At 40.2% G+C, this 27,010-nt stretch overlaps 1 protein-coding gene across 7 annotated transcripts in view; it reads right to left on the bottom strand.

Moving 5' to 3' along the window:
* Positions 1-27,010, bottom strand: part of nfixb (nuclear factor I/Xb) — a 194,030-nt gene that overhangs the window by 143,921 nt on the left and 23,099 nt on the right. For 2 of the 7 annotated variants that reach the window (XM_032586884.1, XM_032586889.1), the window contains one exon: positions 24,982-25,017. The exons of the other annotated variants lie outside the window; for them this stretch is intronic. In XM_032586884.1, coding sequence (XP_032442775.1) covers positions 24,982-25,017 — 36 coding nt within the window. The remainder of the gene's footprint in view (positions 1-24,981; positions 25,018-27,010) is intronic. 7 annotated transcript variants of the gene reach the window in all.

Here is a 27,010-nt window from a genome sequence, read left to right as displayed (position 1 = left end):
TTAAACAAAGAGGATGAAGACGTTCTTGGATCAGCCCAGTTGAAAACGGGCCAGGCAGGACGTGGGGCCTTAAACTCCCAGCCTAGTCAGACCTGAAAAGGCCTTTTGTGTACGACGTAAAAACACGTTCAAGTAAGAACAATCCGCCGGCCTTCTGTTTGATCACTCTGAATTATCCCATCCTGGAGGGCTGGGAACCAACGAAGACGTCAGACCGAAGTTTGGCTCCAGGCTATTTTGTTTTAGCGGTTTTATAGAACAATATTTGCTTGTGCTTGAGGTGGAATGCCACATGCAGAGACTTGCAGACGCAGCTGGATGACAATCGCATTGATGATCACACCGCTGGGAACCCGCTGCTGTATCATTGGGGTGTGATGGCAATAGGTGTCTACAGGGATGCTGGTGATGTCACTGTGACCTGAGAAACAAAGAACTTTGAAGACGTAGTTCCACTCAGCACCTCGGCAGGACTGGTGGTGTTTTCTCATGTCTGTTGTTCACACACCTGATACTTTGTCCAAAAGGTTTTACTATCTCAACTCTATTATTATTTGTCACATAGAAGTCGATGGAAATCCTTTCCCTGAATGAAAGTTGAGCTCTTCCCACAGATTCCCAATTTGGATTCAAATATAAACTTTGACTAAGTCAGATGACTATAATTTGAACCAAACCAATGTAGCTTTGGCTTCATGTTTAGGTTTGTGATGCTGGAAGGTGAAATTACTTCTGCAATTTCTGGGACAATCTGACCAGAAGAAATACAACCCCGCAGCATGATCCTGCCACTACCATATTTCACATTGGGGATGCTGTGTTGAAGCACATGTGCAGTAGTTGTTTAGAAAGCACTACATTTGCAAGAGTTACACTGTTTGGACGCAGCAGTTAACAATTGTTGTCAATTTAGCAACTTTGTCGCTACATTTAAAACAAAACAAAAAAATCTGAATCGAGTGGCAAAAATAATTTCACTTCAAAGGTCCTTTGTTGCATTGTCAGCACATTGTCCACAACTCTGTCTTGGAATCACGCCAAATGGCTTGAGTAAAAGTGGCATTTATGTTTGTAGGGTGCTGCTGGCTGCAAGCACAAAGGCCATCACAAAATGTCGGCTACAGAAAAATGACCCGACTACCGATATTTTAGTCAACGTGGTAAAACAATTGCATGTACCAGGGCAAATGACTTATTCAATTTGACTTCATAAAGATTTGGCAGAGAAACGTTGGCGAAAATTGCATGATTATTTGGCTGATGAGTGAGACTGTTTAGGATTTGGTGTGTGTGATATTTGTTTTTTGAGTACATAGATTATTCCTGGCCCTTTCTTTGAGGTTTTTTTAATTTTATTTTTATAAGTGCTGCTCCGTTGTTCCTTTGTTCTGTAGTAAAAAAGAAAACAATTATTTAAAAAAAATTAAATTGGGCCCAAAACTTTAATCACCAGGTCAGACTTTTTAAAGATCGGCGATCGGCCAGAAACTGCAATCAGTGCACCCCAAATATTTGCTTACATGGCGACTTCTGAAGGCGATTTGTTTTCACTGGATTCCCGTGAAACCAGATTTCTTTTCTTTTTTATTATTTGAGAGCTGTGTACCGTCGTCTTTCCCCTCCGAGAAATTCTGCAACACTTTTTTAGGGAAGCACTGACAGACTTGAGGCAGCTTCTCTGTAAACAAAACAGTTCATGACCACAGAAAAGAAATCAGCTCACTTCCAACAACTTCATCAAACATCTGTCAGAGGAGAGAGCTTGGCTGCTGGTGGATCGTCGTTTTCCCGTCTGCCTTAAAAAGCCGCCCTGTAATCAGTAAACCCTCGTGGCCCACAACAAAGAAAGTCCTTTCTCTTCGATAAAGCATTTGTCATTTGTATCTTGCAAAATAAGGAAAGAAAAAAAGAGATTTTCAGCAAACTGTTTTTTTTATTTTTTATGACCCTGTCGGATGTGTTTTATCAGGTGAAGCATCTCATCCGGTGAACAGCGTCCCCTTCAACGTACATCACAGAGATTCCCTGATTTATCAGCACGCTCACAGCAGACGGATGTTACTCAACACGCTTTTTTTTTTTTGCTTTTTTTTTGCATTTGAAATCAGAATTTCGACACGACCCAGATTGGAAAAGGATCTTGAGGTTCATGTGTTAACTTGCTGCTCAGCAGAGCTGTGGGGCTTTTCTCCTCTTTTCAAAGAGATGAGAGCGAAATGCCCGAGTCAGCTACTTCGCACGCTGCCGGGCAGGAAGACGTGAGCTGGAACAACACGGGTGTGTTTTCGAGCCTGAGAGGGCGGCGTCTGTCGCCCGTTTAAAGGCTAACACCCGACTGCAAATAACAGCTTGGTGACACTGGAAGAGCTGCAGCGCAGCAGGTTTGGTTTGTGCACCTCCAACCCTTGATTCTCTCCGTCGAACATCGTTTAGGTTCGCAGAGATTTACGACCGACAGCAAGTGCACCTGAAAGCCCCTGGCTGGAGTCGGATTATATTCTAATCTACTTGATCCTGAAGAAAAACAGCTTTCCAACCTAAACGTGGTTCCTTTTCATTTTTAATTACTGCAACAAAAAAAAAGATCTATTCTTTACATCTCCAGAGGAAAAATCCAAAATTTTTTTAATCTTGTTTTACTTTGAACATGTTCACAGAATGAGTTTCTATTTTTAAACTCTATTAAAAGAGATAATTATTTTAATCTGGAATGCATTTTTTCAGTTAGGTTTAGAAAACAAAAAACTTATCAATCAGAAAAATACTTGTGTGGTAGTAAAAACCAAAAATCTTTTTACACTAAAACCGTGGAAATAATTTAGCTAGATTTAGCTGAACCCCAAAAACAGCTTTTGTAAATCTCATAAGTGATTGAACTGACTACACAACTTCAATGATTAACAGATGGACTGGGCGCACAAGAAGAAAATTATTCATCTCCACAGGGTCTACATTAAACATACAAATATACACATGTACTGTAACTAACAGTTGTCAGGTGGTGAGGAAAGTACTAGACGGTATTTTGACTTCTCGATTTGAGTGGCGCAGGAAATATTTTGTTTGATGGTGCTTGTACAACTGATTCTCAGAACAACTTGAAGGTCTGAACAACTGAGAGAAGATCAAAGGAGGAAAAAAAATTGTACATTTACACAAGTTGGGAATGTTTTCAGGAGCTATTTGGAAAAGAACACAACATGTAAGCGTTCTCACGCCGCACCGACCACAAGACCATAAGAGGAAGGATGAGGAAGACAGCTGAACATCTGTGGGAGCAGGTCATTTCGCTTCTTCGCCATTTTGCACTTTTTCAGATTTCGGTGGTTTCGTAGCCAACTTTTCTGCGTACGTGAAGTAGCTACCATCAGAAGCTTTCAGAAGCTTGGTGTGTCATAGAACATGCTGGATTTGGAAATGTTGGCAGCCTTTTGGACATCTCAGAGTTAAGGTAAGAATCTACGTTTTCTAAGGAATAAACACGTAGACTGCTGCTAACCACCAGTAGTGCTAATTGTGCCGACCACTACTATTAACTCTGGAGTCATTTTTTCTTTCTGTTAAAACTGGGACTGTTCTCGCACACATATGGTGTAGCGCTGCCATGGCTCATAATGCTGTTTCATAATTAATGACAGCCCTAGGGTAGGACGGAATATTTTGAATGCTATTAATTATAGTCTTTGAGAAACAATGAACTAATATTGGTACTGGAAAGCTTCTGAAGTGGGAATGTCTGATGGGAGACATGAAATGGCTACGGTAACAATGCTGGTCAACATTTTTAAATCTATGCATTCAAAACGACAAAATTTGACATAATTCATAACTTAAAGTCCTCTTAATGTAATATCAACTATAGTGCCGGACTCGCTCGCCGTGTTTCCGTTAGCATGTTTTTTTAATGCGCATTTTGAAGTACCGCTGATGGAAATAGCTATATTTGAAAGAATTTCCTCAGTTTTGCAATAGTATTTATAAGCTCGCTTAATGAGTTTTTAGGCTTTTCCAAAAAAAAAAAAAAAGAATAAATTGCGTTTCTTTTGCTACGTCTTTGGGAGGCATGTAGCATCCCCAATACTTGTTGACATGACAGAACCAGAACAATTACAACTTTCTCTATAGCAGCACATTCCTGAAAACCTCTCTCCATTTTTCTGAGACGTACGGTCTATGCTAGCCTGCAACCTTCAGTTCCTTTTTATTACAGCCATAGGTAACATTGATGTCTGACAAAATGGCGTTTTGCGTATCCGTTTTGATTCGCTCCAAACTAGCAGAAGGAAACACAGCTAATTAAAACTTTCTTTTTTCTTACCTTCTTTTTGTAACATTTTAAAAACTCACATCTGGACGGAAACATAGATACTGGATTTATACATATGGAGAACAAACCGACAAAGCCCCACCACTTCTCCATGTGTTGCTAAACAATGCTAGTCAGCTAGCTAAAATATGCACAACAGCAAGCCCACAAAAAAACATAATGTCCCGTTCAGTATTTAGTTAATGTTTCAAATTTAGCCTCAGGAGAACGTCCCAGACTCTGTGCTTTGTTTGAACGGCTTTTGGCCTTAACCTATGATTGAGATGTCTGCATACCATCTAAAGCCATTTTCCACTCAAGGTCTTATCAGAAACATGGATTTTATTTTATTTTTTTCAACAATTTTGTTCACTATCTGCTGATCTGTTCAGGAAGAAAAGATGTCTTTGATTAAAGAGTTGAAGAAAAACAACTTTACAAGATCAAATCATAGTGTCACGTTCTGTCTACTTAGCCAGTATCCTCGCAGCGGTGACTAAAAAAAAAAAGTAAAAGTCTGAATGTTTTCGGGCACCGCGAGTTAGGAACCTTCACCCTCCCAGTGGTCGTAATGACAGCCGGCAGCAAGCGATGTGGACAGCAAGTCTCTATTCACGTTATTTATGGACTGAAGCACAGAAACAACATGTCCACATGAATAATTGTCTCTTTCACTCCCAGCTTGCCATCACACTGCAGGAACCTCAGGCAGCGGCGAGGACAACAGCGGCGCGGTGACTCTGAGACACATGGAGTTAGACGGCGAGTACGAGACGGACAGCGGCTGGCCGCCTCCCGGGACTCTGTGTTTATCCCCGAAATGACACGCTGTGGCTGTGGGGCCACAGGCTACGTGCTTGACAAAAAGGGAAAAAAAATAAAAAAATCAGACAGGTCAGACAACTTTCCCAAAGTGCCTGATGCCAGGATTACATTCAATCCCAACTCTGGGACATATGTGAGGAGACAATCACAAAACAGGCTAAAACAGACAACAAAAAAAAAAAAAAAAACCTCTCGCCTGAATAAATTCTACAGAGAAGTAAAGCCCACTTCTAAAGCAGTGTTGAATGCTTTGCAATCAGACAAATAAAGGGCCAATCTAGCACACAATCAAACTGGAGATTTGGCCTGCTCTCCTGCCAACAGCTAGGGACCTCCTCTTTCTGAACAAGGGATGCACTATTGACTACACCCCCTCTTTCTCTGTGTCTCCTTCTCTCTCCAGTCCTCCCTATCTGCCAGTCTGAAAGGCGTGATGCCAACCTTTTCCACCACTGGGCATGCTGCCCTGCCCTTTATGCAAATGCTTTGCCACCATTCCTAGCACACAACCCCCACTGTCTCAGCCTGCAGGTCTGCGCACACATCCCTTGTTGCTGCCTATATATTCTTCCAACTACTACGTCTAAAGTGAGCTTTGACCCTCAACATTAAACGGACGGTCGCCTAAACCAAAGATAAAAGCTCGAACCATAGGTAGATTGTTGATGGTGAGTGAGGTTGAGGTTGGACAGAGAAGAATATTTCCTGGCAAAAACAGTAGAATAAAGACAAAACACAAGAGGGGGTGGGTGGGGAAATTGTACAAGAGCCATGGACAGAACAATAGGTTCCCAAATTATATGTTTGTTTTTCACTTTTATTAAAATGTCTACGTCATCATATGTATTAATCATCCTGCTCCGAGACAAGACAATATTTGGTTTAGAAGAACAGGTCCAGATTCAAGCAGCATTTCTACTAAAACAATCCTCTTATTTTTTCTAACAACAGTGAAGGTTTAAAAATGATGAACTTTTTTTAAACAGCCTACCCTTACAAAAGTTTATAAGACTTCCCACTAAGTTTGCCAAAAAAAAAACATATGAAAGATGCTCCCTTTTATATTTAAAAAAAAAGTAGTGTAACGTTTCCACAAATATCAATCTGTGTCTTTAAGGGTGTTTTCACACCTCACAGTCCGGTAGACTCAGTTTGATTGGGGAACAAAATTGTAACGTTTGTTCTATTTTCAGATGTTGCGGTTCGCTTCTACACTGCACTTTGTCAAACAAAGTTAGAAAAACCTGCCTCCCCCCACCCACCCCACCTGTGGTGGCGCTGCACCAAGAACCACTGAAGAAAACAACATGAAAACCTCTGAAGAAGACACTGATCACAACTTCTTTCGTCATAAACTCTAACCAAAAATGGAATGGCGTCCTATTTTAGCAGTTGTAAGATTTCACTTTTGTCTTTGGCAAACAACCACAAGCCATTTCTCCCGCTAGGTGCGCATTAGTTTGGTTTGGTTTTTTTATGCAGACTGGCCCCACTTTATTCCACTTCCTGCCTTTGGACCAATCTCCAATCAGATACGCATTCGAATTGCATTTCAACGTAGGTATTTAGCGTAGAACTATCCAGGTAAGGTCTGATGATTTTTACTCTTGATATAAAGATGATTAAGAGTGATCCCAAACTAGTCATAAAATGGTCATAGAACTAGATTAACACAGACATGGAGTTGCAAAGCTAACTGTTAGCTGTGTAGTAACTAACAATTAGCCAGCCGCCTTCAAATCAAGTTGTATCTTGTCTGTCAATTTGCTGGTTTGTTTTCTACTGTTTATTAAGAAAAGCAGTTTAATAAAAATGTTTAAAAGAGTAAGATACTCAAAGAACAGTGACTGGGGTTATCTGTGCCTCTATGAAGAAAATTAACATCTGAAAAATAGCTACCACACTATAACTTTGGAAATATCTCACTTTTATTGAAACTACAAGAAGCTAAATAAAGTTAAAAAAAATTTGGTGCTATACTTGGTTCAACATGTGTCTCTTGCAGTAAGAATCTTTCATTTCGAAGTGTCAAATGGAATTCCAGCCACATGAACAGAGACATCCAAACCCCAAGCAGTTTGAACCAACAGCGCATTGACACAATGCGTTTGATGTATACTCCAAATACATCAAACCTCAAAGCCTTATTTCTCAAACTGACACATTACGGCGTCTGTCACCTTCCTAAGAGAGCATGGGCAAATGAACGAAGCCAAACAGGTTGGTTGTGGGGAAATTATGATTTTACAAAAGCTGTTAGTCTACTTGATAAACAACACAACACAAACACACATACACAATGCTACCCACCACTTCTGAGTGAATTTCCCGTTTGAAGGTTTCTGCGACAGACCAAACCAGACATTATAATCACCTAGCAGTGCCAGTGACAAAAGGCACGACAACATTTTGGGTTCCCCTCCCTCAATTGTACAATTGGGGGAGGTAAAGTAAAAAAAAACTTACTTTTTTTACTTTTAGTAAACTTACTTACTTTTTTTACTAAAATTACTTTTAGTAAAAAAAGTAAGTTTTTTACTAAGACGATCTCAAAGCCAGAAGAAGTGCATTTTCGTACTTTCAGACACTTGACCACTAGCGAGCCGGACTAAATGAGGGCGGTCTGGTGCTTTATTAAAGACTCTCCCATACTTCATTCGACAGTTGGCGTGTGGTCACGTAGTTGCGTGACGTTCGTGTTGGCACACACACAGCAGAGACCACTTGGGGACACCTCTCCCGCTCAGGTTCTGCTTTCATGAAACAGTCACAGAGAGAGCACCACACCCCTCTGCACACAGTCTCCTCCTGGGACAAGGACTTTGCCATTTCAATTCAGGAGTTTCAGCCATTTGACAATCATTGTAGGTATTTTGAAAAGAATCATACAAATGTACGTAATTCCTCAAAAGGATTCACGTTGCCTGCGGATACAAAAACCGGATACTGGAAGCGGACTAGTTGAAACGGAATGTCAACCTTTTGCTGTCTGCATGCGTTTCTTCATAAGACACGCCCACAAACTTCTGACCAATCACACAACAGTCACACAACAGAGCAAAACAGTCAACAGAAAAGACGACGCAGTTTTTATCACCCAACTACACCAGTGAGCGCCAATTTCACCGCTTTGGATGAAGTACGGGGAAACCTTTAACTCTGTGCTCCGTGTAGCTAGAGAAACCTCCAGTCCCTTTCTCTGGATTCTCATTAAAATTACTTTAACACATAAAAACGCAATGATCTTGTGTCATTTTTTTTAAAAACGTGAGCATATCTTAATTCTGGAAACTGAGCCATGCTGAACTGCATAATGTTTCAACACTAAGAAAAACACACATCAAGAGAAATGTCATCCATACGCTAGCAATTAGCTTCTATCAGGCCGAACCCGAACTGAAAAACAAGAGCGAGGACTTGTGCATGTGTGTCCGTGCGTGTGCCGTGGACGGAGGGAAAGAAATGAATGTGGCCTTTTCTTACAGCAGGGCCCAGATCAGAGCTCCTAACTATGGGATTTGGTGCTGTTGCCTTTCTCCCCCTGGAGGGAGTAATTAGGTTAGGGAGGACAACTGGCGCATTGTTTTAACAGAGAAGGGATTGTGCGGGCCAAAGTCCCACCAGCAACATGCTTCCCCTCACAACAAAAATGCCCAAACGGACTGTCTGAGACGCTCCACGCACATGTAGACAGATTTTTTTTCCGGGGCCTCTTCTGTTGGTTTTTTTTTTTCTTTCTTTCTTTTTTTTTCGCAGAGAGAAAAATCTGTATTTTAATGCGGAGCTCTTAGTGCTGTATATCCAATGAAATGTCAAATCCAGTCCAGTGGTGTCAAATATCCTCTCCTGTTGTTGCAGTTGTGGGATTCTGACTCGTTTTAGAGACCAAGATCTCTTCAGACAACGTGTGTATACCCTCTCCTGTATCCATTGGCTTGGCAACGCACGCTGTTTCTAACTAGTATAATATGGTTATGATGCATTTGAATTCCTTCCAGTCCCCTAGGAAATATAATATGCCTATATCATCTGTTTTAATCACGGTTTGCTTCCAAGGAAAGAAAATGGGAATACAAACAGCCAAGGCTATAAAGAAAGCTTTCTCAGAAATGCTTCAGGTTGGTTTAAATGTACACACTGCTGATTGATATGGACTGAATCAAACAAACCAGCGTGCTGCGATAGAAAATAAAAGGACAGAATGATTCCAAGTGTACCGTATGTACAATGAGCAGAATACAGTTTATTTTCCTCCCAGTTTCCCACACTTTGATCCTCTCTGTTCTCTTCCTTTCCTTTCTATATTCTTTCCGAAGTAAAATAGGAAACAACTGTCACTGTTTTTACACAGTGCAGGGGTGTCACTGAATCCATGACGTTTGCATGGGTTTAAGGGCCACAGCCACTAGCTAAAATCCCAAATACTGCTTATTTTGATAGTTGAACCACCAAATATATCTTAATATGCATGAATACGTCCAGGTATTTCAGCTTCTCAATCTGTAATGTCTTCCAAATGTTTTAGAAATGCTCTACAAAACAAACAGCAAATAGTCGAGTTGTCCGCAAATAATTTGGAGCTACATTTCACAGAAAAATACACAAACTTGTGAAGGTTGTGAATTCATGAATAATGAACCGTGAATAAACCGAGATTCACTGTACTGATAACATGTTATGATTAGAAACCACTGAATTTAATCAGATGCCACAAAAAAGAGTTGAAGTGACCACCATTTTCTCTGGCTGCATGACTTTATCTACTAACACCACTATAGTTTTTCCTTATGCAAGAAAGATAATTTTAATTCAACACAGTTACAGTCACACAGAACATGGACAGTTGTGGTTTGGAAAAAATTACAATACTGAATGTAACACCATTTTATGAAGCTTTGCCAACCTAGAGAATATCCTCTTTTACATAGGAAATAAAGCACATTTTAAGACTTTACAAGATTTTCATTATTGTTCCATTTTTGACTGAGAAGTCATTACAAAAATTGTAAAAAAAAAAAAAAAAAAGACTTTTTAAAGTAATAACTTTTTTATATCGTCACAAAGAACAATAAAACCGTTTAAAGAATTTAAAAAAATAAGCGTACTGTAGCGACGTCTCACTGATGCCAAGAAATGCCGACAGTTAACGTAACAGTGATCTCGCAAAATATTCCCCTCTGGTCCTGACTAACGTTGTAACAAGGTTAGTCTTGAATAAATTAGGGGTTGTATTAAACTGGTTTTAAATATAAAAAAATTATATACGGGCGCATGCTGCGACACTAAAGCAAAATAGTATCTGACCAATCAGAGTTTTAGGCGTCTACTCCGTCAATAAACATTTGTGTCTGGAACATCAGGGGGAAGTGTTATATCACAGCAAGTTTTGTAAATTTCCTGGCATCTCATTAAAAGGACATTAAGCTTGGTATAGTAGAAAACTTTAACTCCAGTACGGAGGAAAATCGTAACTTTTGATAACTCCGGCTAGTCCGTGTTTTAAACTGAGGCAGTGACACAAAATCTTCATCCCGTACTGAATTTTTCAGCCAAGTATTACAACTTTACAGTGTGTCACACACTAATCCAAGGGTTTCTACACATTTTCCAAGCAAATATTCCTCACTTTTCCAAACCGCTCAGCTTTCCAGTGATCTCAGCCATTCACGTCCATTTTGAAATACAATAAAGCTAAAGTTCGCTTTTAATTTATGGTTGATCGTTCAGTAGTGTGTGGCCTCTGAGTAATGAAGCTGTAAAACAAATAATCATGGAAGAAGGAAGGTCGAGGGAGGACACGAAGAAGGAAAGAAGGAAAGGCAAAAATGAAGGACAAAGGGCACAAGGAAGAGCATTGGGGCATGAGAAAGGAAAGAAAGGAAGGAAGAAAGTACACAAGCAAGGGAAGGAAGGAAATAAGGAAACAAGGAGGGGATTGAAGTGGGACAAAAGAAAGGAAAGAAATTGCACCGCTCAATGTGGCAACGTGTTGGAGAAGCTGATTAGCATCGCAAATTCTCCAATTGCACACCAACTACCACCCCAAATCCAGGAGGAGTTGAGGAGGAAGCTCAAACTCTTTCCTCCATCAATAATAATGGATTCCAGCGCCTCTCTTCCCCGCTTCCTAACCGTGCGGTCAGACACAAGAAGGAAAGAAAGGGAGGAAACAAGGAAGCGAAGACCAAAATGAAGAGCAGAAAGAAAGGCAGGTAGGACTCAAGGCAGGAAGATTGAGTCACATTTTCCTGACTCTCTTTCTCATCCAACTATTGTTTGAGCTTTAGCATCACAGTCACAACAGACATACATCAAGCATCGAGGACCATGAAAGTGAAATGAATGGCACCTGAAATATTGTGATGCTAATTGTGATATGTGCAGCTGTAGAAGCACAGAATGAAAGAAGGAGAGGATGTATGCAAGGAAGGACACAAAGGAGAGCAACAAGAAAGAGAGGACTTAAGACCACAAATAAATATGACTAAATCTGACAGGGAATAAAGTTTGTTAATATTAAATATTGCAGATTAATCTCATTTCCTACTTTGACCTACAAGCCTCTCTCCCAAGGAGTGTTACTTAGTTCAAAGCAGAGTGCTACATGGTCTTGTACTGCGGTCAACAATGCAGAGGAGAGTCAGACCGGTGAGTTCAGTGGCAAATTTCACGTTAAATAACAAATGATGTTTGGTTTGAGGAAAATGAAACATTTTATTGATCATTTCAGAAAACGAGCATTTTAACATGGCGATTAATCACGATTAATCCATGGCCTTATTAATCGTGATTAGTCACGATTCATAAATAAATGAGTAATAATCACTACTAATCAATTTAATCTGATTAAATTCTTTTTTATTTGACTGAGAGCACTACTGGAAATACACATTACATAATAATACTAAAATCAAATTCCATACGAGTCCCGACTGCGTAGGAACCCTGTAATCCTGACTCTGTAAGTTGACGAAGCCAAAAAGAAAGCCCACACAGTCGTCTAACCTCTAACCTCCGCTGGGCCTCGACCTCTGCTCCTCAACTCTTCTCTGATCCTTGTTCTCCCCCCCCACCACCCTTTCTTGTTGTCAGGGGTCTGTGTGACTCTACTGTACTGTAGCCCCTCTACCAAGGGCAGTCTCAAACAGCCCCAGGGTCCGGTATGTGCAGGCTACAAGACACACAGGCCTCGCTCTCACACCAAACACAGACACGTCCACGCAAACACAGTCGGTTAATAACAACCCAAACTCCCGCCCTCCAGCGCCGCTCGCTCACAGCTGCCAAGCCTCCTCAGAGTTCATGCGAGGTAAAGATATGCTATATTATGCAACCGAGTATGGATTTTCCACCCTTGGTCCCGTGCCAACTTCCTGCTCTGAAGGAGAAGAGGGGAAAAAAAAGGCTCCAGCACTTTGTTCCCCTGGGTGACAGCTATACTTTACAGGGCACGGTGGCTGAAGGAGAAACACAGAAATGACTAAGAAAAGAGGGAAAATTATTCCAGCAGAAAGTAAAGAGACAAAAAGAGAAGGCATGTTTAGGTCTGAAAACAAAAGAGCTTTATCAACTGACACTAAAGTTATCTTCAGTTTATTGTCTGTATCTTCAAATCCTTCACTGTGTTTTCTCCCACTTCGTGAAATCAGGTCACAACTGTTTTCATTCCTGTTTGGCTTGCGGGTTCATGAGGCTCCAAGTGTCAACGTTCCTCCACCCACCCCCAAGACAGGAAAAGATTTTCCCTCCAACATTAACCCAATAACTGCCTACTAGAGCCCCATCGCAACCTTCAGGCCGTGTCTGCTGAGGGAGAGAGAGAGAGAGAAGAAATGTCTAGCTCAAATGTTGACGCTCAATCAAGGTTCCAATCAACGCTGGGCATAGAACTGCAGTTGTTAAATAGCTGAAGCTAAATTACACTCCTGCATGGTCACTGAATTGACATACACAGGGCTTGATTATTTGGTCGCTTCTACAGTATGAGGTAATGCGGGCGAGATGATGAAAGAAAGCCCCGGGTTATTTGAGGTTCAATCAACGAGCCAAACAATGCCTCTTTATCCCACCGAAGCCAAAAGAAATGGCTTAAAACGGCAGATTGATATGACATCACGGCGAGATGTCATTCCCCGTCCGCCATCAGCACTTCCACATAAACGGTGATCTTTGTCCCTTGAGAACAAATGATGGTAATTTCCTCCCTGGCCTTCGCGAGGTAAATGGAGTTGCATCTTTTTTTTTCTTTCTTTGTGGCTGAAAAGTATGGATGGATAGAACACGTGAAAAACCATAGATTACCAGCTGAGTGTTTGTGTTGCTGGCTTCCTATAATAGTGATTATCATCCAGGGGTACTTATGCCTGGGGGTACGTTTGCCGTTGCCAAGAGGCACATGGAAAGAATGCAGAGTAGCTGTACTAATTTGAGAAAATAAGACATTTGAATAAAATCGGCGTATTGAGTCCGCAGTAACACCTGAATACTAAGGCCTTGTTAAGAGCTTCAGCCAAATTGAATTTTTTTTTTTCTTTGACATTTCTAGAATGGATCCAGGTGGATTTGACAAGGACTGGATGGAGAACTTCAGCTGGAAATCCAATATTCAAAAATTAAATCCAAACCGCATTTGGTGGTGCCTCCGAATGCAATTCCAGATGTGTCTCAGCTTGGAGGCTTGGTGGCTGAAATCTAAATGTTTGCTCTCGTAGCTATAGCAACCAATAAAGATAGACGTCTAAGGACATCAATTTAATGTAACCTCTAGTAGGTACAGCAGAGTGTATTGTGGTGATATACTTAGGCAAATAAACCTTATTTTAATTCCACAAAGTCAAGGTTTAGCTACCTGCTTTCGCTAACTGTTTAAGCTAAACAGTTAGCTATAGAGTTTAGGTAGTTTCTTTAGCTAAACAGTTAGCTAGAAAGGTGAAAGCTGATGCTAAAGTTTGGCTAGTCAAAGATATCGATATTGATGACATCCAACAGATTGCCGTATGAGCAGTCTGCGGTCCGGAAGGTACCGCATGCGCAAAAGAAGCCTCAGCGTCATGGTGGCCTCAGGTTTTAACGAAATTCTTGTACAATCTGTGCCGACAAACTTAAAAACCGTCTTCATCAACGGTGTCTGTCCAGCTTGTTCCATACATCATTTGCGCTTGAATTTCCCACTTACAAACCCCCTAACTGTTTCGGCTAAACAGTTAGCCAAAATGTTTTAAGCTGATGCCAAAGTTTGGCTGGCTCAAGATATGGAATATGGAAGGGAAGGTGAAAAACTTTTTTAACCGGTTTCTCACATTATAATTTAAACATAACATCCATCAGGATGCTGTATGAACAGACTACGGTCCGGAAAGTAGTGCACGCGCAAAAGAAGCTTTAATGTCGCCTGACCTCACGTGTTGCAGTTGTCGCAAAGACGTCGTTTTGAAAAACATAAGACGCATATAAACTTTAGAGCCACATATGAAAGAATTTAGTCATGAAAAATATGGGTCACACAGAGAAAAAAAAAAAAATCTGATTTGGATCACTTTTGCACTGTCTAAACATAACCTTACACAACTTTTACAACAAAATAGAGCTACTCAAAAACTACTTCATTTTCTACTACAAAATAAAAGAATTATCACTGCTTTTCAGTGTCAGAAGATATCATGGCATAAGATCTCATTAAAAAGGAAACGGCGATTAAATAATCAGCATTATACAACAAAGGCTAGTTGTGCTATACTTTACAAGAGATAGTATCAGAATTTCCGACCTCTTTTCAGCAACACTGGAAAGTAACATTCTTGCGTTTCATGATAACGTTCGTCTGACAGAGTTGTCAGAACACATCGCATTCAGAACACACACTGTTTTCTGCTCTAAGGCAGTCATAATGAGTATGATTTGTTTTCCTGAAAGAATGCACACCTGTGCCTCATGCGATTGAACATGTGCAGGTGCGTTATGCATGAAGGGACACAAACCGTAGCTAAAACTGAGACCATGCACACCTTTCCTGCAAGTGTGGAGACAGATTGTTTCAGGGAAAAAAAATACAAACAATATAGCTCTTTTTGGGGGGTTTTACTGCAATTTATGTAGAAATCTGTATTTGCAATTCTCTGCTTTTATTTTCATGAGTGACTGAGCGTGTGCGGACATATATGATGGCAAGCTGCAGGCTGAGGTAAGCTCAGATTTCATCTAGATTAATCCGGATGCTTTGTAATGAGAGGTCTACTGTATATATTTAGCAAGCGCAGTGAGATGTGGGTCAGACACACAACAAGGCAGAGCAGGCCAAACGGCACGGCCAGATTGCCCACACGAAAGTGACCTTGAGTGGGCCGCCGATGATCCGCAACAACAACTCTCTATCTGTTTTCTGTGGCTCTCTGGCAGACGGATTCGGTGGCTTAGTGTGGGACATAATCATAAACTGTGGATTTCGCAATGACAGTTCAACATCATCGCCGTGTGTCTGCTACGGCATCGACGGTTGTTTGGTTAAAACGAGAGAGCGGAGAATGACTTGCTGTCAACGATCGCCACGACTGTTGACGCTGGCGATCGTTCAAATGTACTCCGTTACAGGAACAAAGCGAGCTCAGAAACATTTCTCGCCCGGTCCTCTGTGGGTCTAGACATGAAATAAGACTAAGCAAACATGAGGAAATGTGATTTTCTTTTTTCTTCATTACTTTACAAGGTGCAGCATGACTTTGCGTCCACAGATCTGCTGCAACGCTGACATTTTAAGCGACTAGAATCACGTAAACTAGTCTTAAGAAGATGCAACAACTTGGTATACTCCATACAGAGTCTTCAAAAGGTAGCTTCAATTCATCAAGAGGAAGGAAAGTATGACAGTTTCTTCTGTGAACGTCAATAAAGTCTTGACACGGATTAATGATTGGATTTAGGTCTGGACTTTGATTGGGCCATTCAAACACATGAAGACACTGTGATCTAGAATGTTTCATTGTAGCTGTCATTGGATGTTTAGAGTCCCCCAGCGTATCATAAGCCTGGTGGGCTGCCAGGCTTTACTTGCCTCATCCTCCAGGCTAGCCATAATTTTTATACACCAGTAACAGTGTATAAAACTGTTAAGCTGGTTTCCAGTGCCTGTAATGGCATCAACTATAAATATTTAGGTAAGGTAAGGAAACAGCAACACGGCAGTTCAAAGTGCTTCACATGAATTAGAAGGAAATACAAACAAAACAACAAATGAAAAGAAAGTCTAAAAGGTAAAAACTACATATTGGTTCCCCATGTTTAATAAGAATAAGTATCACGCAATTTAAACACTTGTAGGGGTTTCTCTGGATTCTTATTCTGTTAAAACTAAATGTCAGTTCTTCATGTTTGATCCTATAAAGTGGATGGTATTTTCTAAGTTTGTTCTAGATTTGTAAACCAACAGGAGTTTTTCTAGGTCTTGCTCCGATGATAAAAGTTTAATGCTAAATATTAATTTAAGGTAATGAGCAGTTTCTCTACATAAACCATCATCTAGAGTGCATTCAAAGCTGACCTTTAAAAGAACTGTAATGGCACTATTAGAGGTTTGGGTGGACCGTGCCGGAAGCCTGATGTGAGCTCATACACATGGTGAACAAAAAAATAACGTGGCGTCTGTGTTTACACCTCACACACGCTGGCGCAATACATGTTCTGGCACGTGTTTGACTCTTGGTCTGTGACTGCAACTTGATAAAGTTAATCTAAATGAACCGCACTACCAGCCAAGCACAGACAGGTCTTTTGCATCCAGAGTCTTCCCTGCAAATACTGGATTGGTTTGGATAAACAGCCAATCACAACCAGCAAAGCAAAATATTGCGAAGCAAAACGGGTGGATTTAGGAAAAACGCAAGAAAACTTACAAAAATGTTTAGTAAAACACATGAATATGCTTACTGATCATTGTCCATTCTAGATAATACTTCTTTTAATTTAACTTTTAAAAGTGATTAGCATTATATAGCTTGTTTTAAGATCCACTGGATGATTACTAAACTAGAATTTAACTGAAGTGCAAAATAACTATAGTTTAGATGGATTTTTTTTTTAAAAATTCAGTAGTTGGTGTTTAAGTATTTCTAAAAATGTCTTCCAATAACGCATCATTACCTAGTGAAATTTCTTATCAACTTTTAACATTTTCTTTCACACAATATCCCAACAGATTCCACTGAAGGTCGTGAAAAGCAGAAGAAAAGCTTCCCCACAGCATAATTTGGCCACTGCCATGTTTTATGGCTATTGTTTTTTGTTTCTTTTTACAACCTAACCCCGCTGTAAAACTTCTCCACAACTTTATCACAGACTTGTACGATCTGTTCCTTGGGCTTCAAGAGGCCGTTTGTTAATTTAATTAAAGGGTAGCAGAGTAAAGATGGCCGCACCTTTCAAGATTTTTGGAAACCGTTTACCGTTCTCCTTTCACTTCACAACTCTGTGCTCCTTTGTGTCGATCTATCCCATGAAATTCCACTGAGGTTTAAGAGTGTGAAAACATTTTCGAGGACCCGCCTAGTAACAGATGATGTTCGGCTGAGACTACAAAGGTTCTGCCAGTTCTCTTTTTCAATTATTTTAAAAACGCCACGCCGAAAAAAACCCTGAGCCTGCTTAGGTTTCCGGCTGATCTGTTCCCGTTCACCCGATAAAAATCAGCGTTTATATCATATAGGTCTGATTATGTGACATTCCGTCTAACCTCTGAGCTTCAGGTGCGATGTCAGGGGAGGGGCGGTAATTGCAGTTTTTAGGAATTTTTATGTCCTCGCATAATCCCAGCGGAGGTTTACGTTACTGCTAACAGTTCATCAATCGGAAACGATACCTCGGCTTCGAGAGGCTTGATGACGTGAAACTGAGAGCGAACTCGGAGACGGAACTATAAATTGCCGATTGTCTCACACTGTATCTGTATAAAAATCCCGGGAGCCGCACCCTTTGCCTATACCCCCTTCTTCGCATGTACTTTGTGTGCGCTCCAGCAACCTTTTCCTCTTCCACAACCAACCTCTCGAATTCTTGCTTTGCAAAATTAGGAGTAACCACATGATCTTATTCGCTTTTATGGCCCAAAATCTGGGGACAGAACATGCTGTGCTCGAAACCCAAAAATGACAGAGCTCTTAAATATTCACGAGTTGATCTGCTTGTGGTTCATTCTGGTGAAATCAAACTTTGTTATGGTGGTTTCTCCTTTCTTCCGTTCACACACACACACACACACGCACACGCACACATATACACTCATTACCTTCTTCCTCCCCTGTGCTGAGTCCTGTTCTCGTGGTTCACTGCACACAGAGGGCCTTGCAAAAGTATTCCTACCGCCTGAACGTTTTCCCAGTTTGTCAAGTTAAAACTAAGAATGCACAGGTTTGAAAATTTGGGTCGATATTCACATCCGATATCAATATTGCTGTTGTAACTGATATTTATCCAATTCATAGTTGTGGTGCCCAATCCATAGGTAATCCTATACAAGCGTTTCATTGCTTACAACTAAGCCTGTCACAATAACAAGTTTTGCTGGAAGATAAATTGTCCCAGAAATTATGGCGATACATGGTGGTTTTGAGACCATTTTCATGTAATGGGCATAATAATGCAAGCACACCCTCTAAAAAATCAATAAACTTTTAATTCCTAACAGAAGTTTAACATTGGAAGTGGAAGACATTTTAAATACACAAGACAAATAAACAAAGCAGCCAAAACAACAAATAAAATGGCTCCTGAAGTGTCTCTAGACAAAATTGCTCTTCAAAAACGGGGCTAATTGAGACCAACGCAGACTTTAGTCATCCAGTCCTTGACAGAAAGAGAAAAAGGCACAAGAAAAATCTATCTTGTTTTCATTTGCAATGCAATTAATGGATTTATTGCTTATTACGACAAGCCTAACTACAACGCAGTGATTTTCAAATACTTGACAGTAGTACATTTTCCTATTAATTCCAATATACTGCTTTAACTCATCTGATACACTGATTGCAAAACACACATTCATAAAAAAAATATTTTAAAAAATGAAACATTTTGGGTGCCCCCCCCAAAAAAAATTGTTGCTCTGGGCTCCTGCCCAGTAAAGCAAAGAGCAGGAAACTAAATGATGAAGCAAGTGAACCAACAACTCCCCCTCATTTTAAAAGTGAAGAAACAAACTTATGTTTCTGATCATCCATTTTTAAATGCATCACACATTACAAATCTGGTAAAGTGAAGTAGAAATGTGTCCGTAGAAACAGTATCCTATTAGTTTTTGTAATAAACTATACATAAAGTTTATTAAGGAACTTATCCAGCATATAATCAACACAGCGGAGTAAAAGAAAAAAAAAAAGGAGTAAAAAACCTTAAGATGTTAACAGTTGAGTCCACAAATGTTGATTTGTCGGCGGTTACATTTCTGGTTAATATCTGGGTGACGCAATCACAAATTTATCAAACAGAAAATTATATTAATTTTATGGGATGTTTTTTTGGGGGGGGGGGAAATGACATGGTGTTGATGGTATGATAGTTCTCTAAAACTGCTCCCCATTTTTATAACATACTGAGGCCCCCAGGGGCCGTCAATAAATCAGCAGCAATCTTGATAAAAACAGAAAGAAAAAATGCTTCGGGAGCAGCAACGGTGTTAATATTCATGACGAAGTACATCAGATCTGATTACTGAACAACTAGTTATAAACAAAGCTCTGTAGCACTGTAAACATTTACCTGGTCAGTCCAAATTCATTCCACGTCCGTGTCATTTTTGCATCTCGTTTTGCTTTACGGTCAAACAGAGTCGGTGGGTTTGGTTGCCGTGGTTTCTGGTCTACTTTTGCCAACATCAGGCTGGGTTTCCAAAAAGAAAACGCTTTTCTTTTTTTTAACTAATCGATATGTAAAATCTTTAAACGTAACCAACGTATTACCAACACAGCAGACGAAAAAAGAAAGAAAAAAAAAGGGAAACTAAACAAACTTTGAAGTTTGGACCCGTGGAGCCGTAGAGGCGGCGGTGTAAACCTCGATGCCGCCACGTGAAACATTATAACCTGTTAACCGTTGACTCCACAAGCGTTGATTTATTAGCTGTTAAATATTTGGTTAATGTGGGGGAATCACATCCATCAAACAGAGAATCTCATAAATTTTATTTGATGGGACTTTTTCTTGATGGTGCTGGTGGGCAAATGACATGGTGGTGATGGGGCTGTGTTTGCCACTTTTCTAAATCGGCTCCCAAATTTCAGGACCCAATCAGGCACCGTGGAGCAGTGGGCAACTCAGCAGCTTTGTTGATAGGAAACAAAAAGAGAAAGCTTAAGGTACGTGGAAAAACCGCAGGTTACTGAACAATTTTTTGCAAACAAAGTTTCTTAACTGCTCCAGCCAAATGTATTCATGATCATTAACATTTTTATATCACATTTTGTTGGGTGGTCAAGCAGTCAGTGGGTTATGTTGCCATGGTTTCTGACTTGTTTCTACTTGACAGGTTTGGTTTAAAAAAGAAAACCCTTAAATCACCTGACTTAAAGCTGTTCATTACCATTGAAATGTGCACCACATATAAACAAAAGGCTAAGTTTAAAATGAACAGACATTAATCAGATGTTTTACTACTTTACTGCTATTGGCAAGGTGCTAAAATTTCAATGAATAAATGTGACTTATGCTAATGTCATGTTTGCATCGATTGTCGTTTTCTGGCCGATTCACCAATTTTTTAAAAAGCTCTGACATGCCGATTTTGATTTTGGCCCACACTTATGTTCTTTGTCTGGAAATTCCCTAAATATTCGATCAGCCTAGCTTGTAGTTGATTGCCTTTGTACTCGCCGCTCTGCAGGTAGACTCATACTCAGGCTTCATCAACAGCCTTTGATTTTTCCTGTTGGTTTGCTTTCGTCTTTTTGCTTAACACTCATTTATGTCTACAGTGATGCTTTGCAAAACTGTTTACCAAAGTTTTGGTTTTGATATAAATGAGCATCGACAAAAATACTACCTTTAGCATTAACTATACTAAAACATTGTGACAACCCTATAACGTATAAAAATGTTTCTGTACCATCCTTTGATTCAACCAAAGCCAGCAGTTTAGACCAAAGCACATATTACTGGTGCACCGATAAATGGGGATCAATTGTATAACCACCAGGTCACATCTGCACATTCGTGGTTAACAACAGTCACTTCAATGTTGCCAAATTAGCAACTCTGTGGCTATATTTAGCAACTTTTCAGAATAACAAAAAAAATAAATCGGTATTGGCAATTCAGGCTTTTTAAAGATCAGTAATTGCCTAGAAAACTGCACATGTATGTGCACCGCTAGCACATACATGTGTTAGAATGGCCCAGTCAACATCGAGGCCTGAAAACTAATTGAAAATCTGCATGACTTGAAATTTTGCTACGAAATTCCACACAAGACTTTCAGATTCAATTGTAGGAAACAGTGGATCGATTAAGTTGTCTTTTGATGGGGTTTAAAACAAACAGGTTTCTATGTGTCAAACACCAAACCCCCCAAAATACACTGAACTTGGTGGGTAGGGGTGAGCAATATGAACTTAAAGTCGTGATAATAATAAAAGTGGAGATAAAAACTATTTATTAGACCTTTATTAGGCAATTGTATGGCTATGACTGATTGGCACAGCAGAAAACGTACAACGGTGATTTCTATCACAGTAAATGTATTTAATCATATTTTAAAATGTGCTGATATTTATTGATGTTCTCATTGAACAAACTGTGGATACGGACACTTTTGGGAGAGTTTAAACATGGAATTTATTGTTCAAACGCTAAATCTAAGTTCTTATCATTAGTCATTTACCACGATAAATGATAAAACGATACGATGAATGTAGGGAAAGTTCAAAGAGTGAATATTTCTGCGAGGCACAGTATTTATTTATATTTTTTTGCTACCCTGAATATTCTAGCTCAATTATGTAATTTAGCACCCATGTGCGTGTGTTTCAAGCAGCCATGGCAACGGCACAACATATCGGGAAACCGCAGAGTCGCAGCAAGGCCGCGGGTGCAGCCGCGGTCGTGCCAAAAAAACTAATCCGTGCCAGAGGTGACATGAGCGATGGAAGACCGAAGCAGGCGGAGACAACGCGGAGACGCACACACGTAAAGGAGAGGAGAAAAAAAAAGCAGAAGAGAAAAGAAAAGCATATCCGTCTCCCCTTCTCTCCTCTCGCTCCTCGCCTTCCTTTTAAGCCACACCAGCGCACACAGTGGATATCCTCCCATTCTTCTTGGCTGGAGCCTCCCGTGGCAGTGGCAGCAGGAATCCATTCTCCACGGACGCTGGGACAGCTGTGCTGATACTGAATGGGACACAGTGGGCTCTGCCTCTCTATCTCTCCGCATGCGGCTCCAGATAAAAAAAAAATAATAATAATACACACACACACACACACACACAAAAAACAAAAAACAAACTACATGCTACTTAATTCAAATCTATATCGCCGGCTGCCAACGCGCGCCCGGCTCATCCCCATCTTTGTCTCTGCCGCTGTGGAGAGCTCCCGATGTCTTTGCAAAGTAAAAAAAACAAAAAAACAAAAAAAAAAAACTGAAAAACGACAGTAAATTTCCTACTGCTGACACATGGTGGCCTGCAGTCACCAGCTGACAATAAACATAGAGAATTTATGACTGACAAAGACGCTAATTACAAAAACCTTCATAAGCCTTTCAGTCGCGAGTTTAATGCAGAGAAGTCACAACATGCTACCAATTTAGAAGCAGCAAAAACAAAGAAAAATGCTCATATTGGAAGCAGAGGAGTGCCTCCTCATGGTGTCAGAAAATTGGGAAACTTAACAGCTTAGTGGTTTATTCAAATCCATATGCTTTATTTTATGCATCCTGACCTCTTGGTGGCCTCAGATGGAGGTAAAAACTGTATTCACGCACAATAGATTAGACCCGCATGTCGACAGAATGTCCGATAAAACTGAATCTCTCGGGGAAAGTCCAGAAGCAAAAAGCTTTACTGGCTGCTGAATCAGTTTCTCTCGCTCAAAATATTCACAAGAGCTGATGTGGTTTAGCCGTTTGCCTACTTAAAACTGTGACCGCATATGTCAAGCCATGAAAGGCAATCCAGTCGAACCAGAACTTGCAGGGATTTGATTGTTTAGTATATCTAACAGACCTATAAGACGTTCAGAGCTTTCGACTCAACAACTACAAAGAACGAATTGTTCAGATGCCTAACAGGCCGGGCTGCACATTTAGACTAGAGACAACACATGATTGTTTCATGTTATGTATGCATTTGATTTAAACCATGCTGTATGTTTAGGGTGGTTCCTCAAAGGTGAACGTGATTGTGTGTCTAAATTGATGTATTTATCTTGAGCACAGATATCGATGAACTTGGTTTGACTGCGGACAAACCACCTGTAGTGGCGCCGCATCAAGAACAACTGCAGAACAAAATACACTCATGTCAGAAAAAGACACGAGTGCAAATTCCTTCTTCACTAAAAATACCCTAAAATTTTAGTGGTTGTGAGATTTCTCTTTCGTCTTCAATAAAAAAAAAACCATGAGCCTTGCTAGCGCTACACATGTGCGCTTGTTTCTACCCAGAATCCTCTCGCCAATAGAGCACGACCTGCTTCTGGAACAGTCTCTGGTCCGCTTGGCGTTCACATATTCATTAAACCGCACCAGAGTTCACTCCAACCGAACCGAGACCTAGGTTTTTTAGGAGGACCAGAGTTCGCAAACGAACTACAGTTCAATTAAAGCGGACTAAACAGGGCTGGTGTGAACGCACCCTTAATTCCAAACAAGTGGCCTTTATAAACTAAATAGGTGACCTTTTGAGGCATCATTAAATTCTACTTAGTGGGATTGGAGTGAAGTGTGGTACAGATGCACGTCACACTTTTCAGATTTTACATCCTTCCTGCCCCAGCTGGGGGGGAAAAAAAAGCATTCCCACAGCGTACGACCGCAGAAAATTCCAATCAAACGCATAGAATTTTGTGGTTGTAAAATAAAAAAAATTATGGAATAGTTACACACGAGCACACGCATATAAAAATATTTCCACCAGATTTTGTTTAATCCTTTCAACAGCTGTTCCAACTCAAGCCATGGGAAGAGATAGATGAAGACGGAACTGCAGAAACGTACATTTAATGCAGCGCAGTAAGTCCAGATAATAATCACATAGACTGAATAAGGTCTTAACAGAAAAGAAACTAAGCTGTGCTTTCCCGCTCCACACGAAGTATTTATTTAATTTTTTATGTTTTCATTCAGAGCGCTGCACCCTTATAACGCCAGATAACGGCAAGCGGTGAGGTACGGCGTCTAAATCTAAAACATTCGTAAAGCAAGCGGAAAAACAGCGAAGGGTCCAGCTGAGCGCAGAAGCCAAAATGTCACGAAGGGGAACGTTTAAGAAAACAGGGGGCCTCAAAATCTTTCCAACTAAAACGACCAGCCCAAGAACAAGGCCTAACCAGTAAAAGACAGAGAGAGGAAAAGTGAGTTTAATACGGCTGAATTTTTTTACAAAGTATGAAGATTTAGCAGCAACACTCATGACGTTTTAACGCTTTCAGTATTTCTTGCTTTTGTTTCTCTCTGCCGCTTTGCGCCATGTTCTCTGCTTAAGCTGAAGCATATCGATTTGTGTGTGGAGTAAGAAAAAAAATACAACAAAATCTCAGTATGGAATATAGGTGCAAAAATATGGATAAATAAAGCAAAAAAAAAAGAAAAAAAGAAGTAAAATAAAGACACAAACACCTGACGTTGAATAAAAAAAGTGACTCAACGGGACTTACCACTAAGGCATTGTTTAGAAGGTGAGTGGGGTAATACTTTAGAGTTGAGAGGGTGTTAAGAGGCGAGGAGAGCAGGGGTCAGCGTCCAGGCAGGCAGAGAGATGCGGCGGGGAGGGGTTGGGGGTCGGGGTGGGGGGGGGTAGAGGGAAGGAATAAGTTAAAATGTCGCAGCAGTGAAAACAGACTCAGATGACAACATTAGCGTCGACACACATGAAGGAATGACACACAGAGCGGTGGGTATAAGGTTAGTGTGTTACACAGAAATAAAAATATGGATTATTAATGCAAAAGTATAACAATGACCTTTAGATGGACATGGGTTAGAAACACAAAATCTCAAACAGGTGAAAGTTCAAACTGCTCTGCTGTAATTACGCATAGATAACAATGACCCCAGTACATTTGCAAACACATATATTAACGAATACAACTTAGCTTCTCTAAAAACGCCTGTACTGATTTATAGATCATTTCTTTCATTAACTTAGAAAATCAATTCTGTTGCTATCAGCCAGCTAGCTAGCTGAAGAAAATTATCTTTTTTTTCTCATTTTGGCTTAGCTAAAAAAAAAAAAAAAGCTGTTTGGAAATAATTTCAGTCAGGAAAATACACGGACAGCCATGACTCAGACGCCAAAAGGAGTGTTGAGCTCATTCCTTTTTTTAGGTAACGGTTTTAAAAACTAAAATTAGCAACAATTTACAAGCGCTACAGTGTCGGTAAAATAAACAGCCTACAGCAGCGTGGTTCTGGTAGCAGGTGACCTGGCTACCAAGCTAGCTAATTACTGCTCATTAAAAACTCAGTTTAATAAACTTGTTTACTTTAGAAGATTCTTAGCTGGGTTTTAATTTCGGTTTCGCTCAGGTCTTCCATCACCGGGCGGTCCGACCAGCAAACACGCTGCTAGCTCTCTCGGATTTTGGCTAACGTTGACCTTAAATTTTATCTTTATGATTGAGACTGACTTAAAATCTCATGAGAACCATTTCCTAGCTCTGTGAAATGGCTGATTCTTTAAACAGACACTGTGAACATTTTCTCACTGTGACTATGTGTGTCTGTGTAAGTTATGTATTATTGTAGCTATAGTAACAATATGTTAGAACATTTAAGCAGCAATCCTGGACACAGTTTTGAGCAACGTCTAATATAGAAATTGTTGGTTTAAATTGTGTTATTCCACAGTGAATACTTAATATATTTGCTACCATACAGCATGCAGCATGTGTGTCAAACTCGAGGCCTGTGGGCCAAATTCGGCCGGCTATAGCTATTTCTGTGGCCCTCAAGACCACAGAAACAGTTGTGGTTTTATCAGTCAAATAAATCAAGCCAATTTTTATTTGTATAGTGCCAAATTACATTAATGTAAAAAAAAAAAAAAAAAACGAGTTTGACACTCCTATACAGTTTCTAAGTGAATCATCAGTTCATGAGCGCTTCAATGTCATCCCACCTAGCATTACTGTAAACAAGGTAACACACACTTCTTATGTCTTCATAGCGTGTTGCCAACAAACGATCGATGAAACTTCAATTTGTCTAAATAGCTTTTAAAAGCCAGAGTTTGATCTATCACAATTTGGGTATTCTCTGCGGAGAGCTGCGAAGAATTTCTATATGGCTGTTTTTTTTCTGATTTAATGCCGTACATAAAAAAGAAATCCCTTCAACTTTCCTTTTTTTAAAAGACAAAATATGAAACCCTTCCATGCCCAGTCAGTGACATTTCTGAAGGTTCTGTGCAACATATGTGCTAGATTAGCCCTTATGTGAATCTGCTGCCAATTAATTTTAATTAAGGGGAATTTATGTTGCTGAAAAGGGCTTTTGTTTGGCCGTGGCAAGTTTTAAATCAGATAAAGTCTCGTTTAAAAGGCCTATTTAGAACAGGCAGACACTCAAGCAAAAGCCATATTTTAAAAGTAAACAACCTCAGAGCAAATCATAACCCATAAGAAAAGACAAACACGAAGGCTCCATGGAAGCTTCTATTTTCTTTCCACTGCCGTCGACGCTTCA

The sequence above is a fragment of the Xiphophorus hellerii genome, chromosome 16, assembly GCF_003331165.1.
Source record: "Xiphophorus hellerii strain 12219 chromosome 16, Xiphophorus_hellerii-4.1, whole genome shotgun sequence".
NCBI classification, from domain to species: domain Eukaryota; kingdom Metazoa; phylum Chordata; class Actinopteri; order Cyprinodontiformes; family Poeciliidae; genus Xiphophorus; species Xiphophorus hellerii.
Note: the sequence above shows the minus strand (reverse complement) of the source record. Positions and strands in the feature narration are given on the sequence as shown.